General features: G+C 34.7%; 1 protein-coding gene across 1 annotated transcript; it reads right to left on the reverse strand.

The window, feature by feature from the left end:
* Window positions 1–443: 443 nt before the first annotated feature.
* On the reverse strand, window positions 444–1,354 carry LOC119603638 (achaete-scute complex protein T3). Its single transcript, XM_037955746.1, has one exon. It carries the CDS (start codon window positions 1,264–1,266, stop codon window positions 484–486), a length of 783 nt encoding a protein of 260 aa, XP_037811674.1. The 5' UTR covers window positions 1,267–1,354; the 3' UTR covers window positions 444–483.
* Between the last annotated feature and the right edge of the window lie 438 nt (window positions 1,355–1,792).

Genomic DNA, 1,792 nt, shown 5'->3' on the forward strand with positions numbered 1-1,792 from the left:
TTTGTGCTGAAAACATAAAATTCCTTTCCTTTGTGTAAATAGTTTTGAAATAAAAAGAGTGTGTGGTAAATTTTAGTTTGCATATATGTTTTTGTATTTGTTAAATAATTTAAATAAAAAAATTTATAACAATTTTTTCAAGGGGTTTGTTTTGCTTAATAACTAAAGTTTAGTGTCCTCCATCTTAAAAATAATAATCTTAAAATTATAAAAAAATAAAATAAAAAAAGTTTTAAATCATTGTCTTCCATTAAAATTAAACTTATAAACTAATAATACTCAAGGCACTGCTTCATTGAGTAAAAGCAAGTTATTTAAAAGAATTATTTACATTTGTACAACTGACAGACTAGTTCTTTTGTTTTTCGTTTCATTTTTTTTTTCTTCTTCGTGAGTAGCAGGAACCAGAGATGAATTTCAATTTGTTTTCGTAAAGGCGGGTATGTTTTTTTTTTGTAGCAAAGTTGGTTGTATTTAACCAACTTATTGATCTTGCCAAGATGAAATGTAATCCAAAAGTTCTTCATCATCATGTTGTTCGGAGAAATCAAATTTGAAATCTTGTTGTTCGGGTTCTTCCAATTTCAAAGGTTGTACAAAACTGTTGGCACCATTGATGGAGATGTCGGAATCGGAGTAGGAGGAGGTGGGTGAATGGGTCATTTGATAGGATTGATTGTCAACAGGACTGCCGATTGAAGAGTAACCATAGTTGCTGCCATCATTGCTGGTTTCATCATAGTGTTGTTGTGGTTGCATGCTACTAGAGGAACCAGCTGGATTGGATGATTCCAAAAGATCTTGTAAGCCACGGATGTATTCAACAGCAATGCGTAAAGTATCAACTTTGGAGAGTTTCTTGCTGGCACCACGACCACCACTGGACAAAGTGTTGATGACGGTTTGAGGTATGTGTTGACGGAGATTGGCAAAACCATTGTTAACTTGCTTGACACGGTTACGCTCACGGGCATTGCGACGAGCTACTGAGGGCAATTGCTCACCATAGGGCATGTTGGCATAAGTGTACTTCTTCTTGGCCATCATGGGTCCTGGAGCTTGTTGTTGTTGGATATTTTGCAAGTTGCTGGTTCCCAAAATTTTGGGTTGAGCTGGAGCAATAGGTTGCAATTTGTTGACATATTGAGCCTGTACAGGCATTTGTTGTTGCTGATGGTGTTGTTGCAACATCATCATGTTGCCGTTGACAATTTCAAAATGATGTTGTTGTTGATAGTTGTTTTGTGACATACAAACACTAGCCATTTTTATTTTGTTACGAAATTAATCCACAAGTATGATTTTTTTGAGTTTAAAATAAATCCACTTTTTTATGCGCTAAACGTCTTTTCTTAACGATCTCTTGTTTACAACTGAACTCTTTTTCTTGCAAGTATTTTAATTTAAAAGTATGAAAATCTTGTTTGAATTGAGTTTTTTATATGTGTAAGTATAAAAGAGAGTGTGTGTTGAAGAAATAGTAGAGTAGTAGAAGTTGTTTTGTAATGTTTACTGTTTGGAATCGTATTCCACAATGATACCCTTCGTCCTGTTGCTTCGCCTTATGTACTCACTGTGAGAAGTGGTTGCTAGTAGTAAGTGTTCTGCCTGAACTACCTGCTCTGTTTTTTCCCTCTCTACTTGAAGTTCTTTCAGTTTTTTAGGGTTCTTTACCCAATACACAAGTGATCTTTGTTGCTATAGTTGTGTGTTTACCTTTGAGTAAAGGAGAGTAACATTAAAATATTAGTAAACGTGTGCTAGAGAGGGAGAATGAGATGTAGTTTTACAT

The sequence above is a fragment of the Lucilia sericata genome, unplaced genomic scaffold (genome assembly GCF_015586225.1).
Source record: "Lucilia sericata isolate MDLA Ls3-8-SP2 unplaced genomic scaffold, ASM1558622v1 Contig000322F_arrow, whole genome shotgun sequence".
NCBI lineage: Eukaryota > Metazoa > Arthropoda > Insecta > Diptera > Calliphoridae > Lucilia > Lucilia sericata.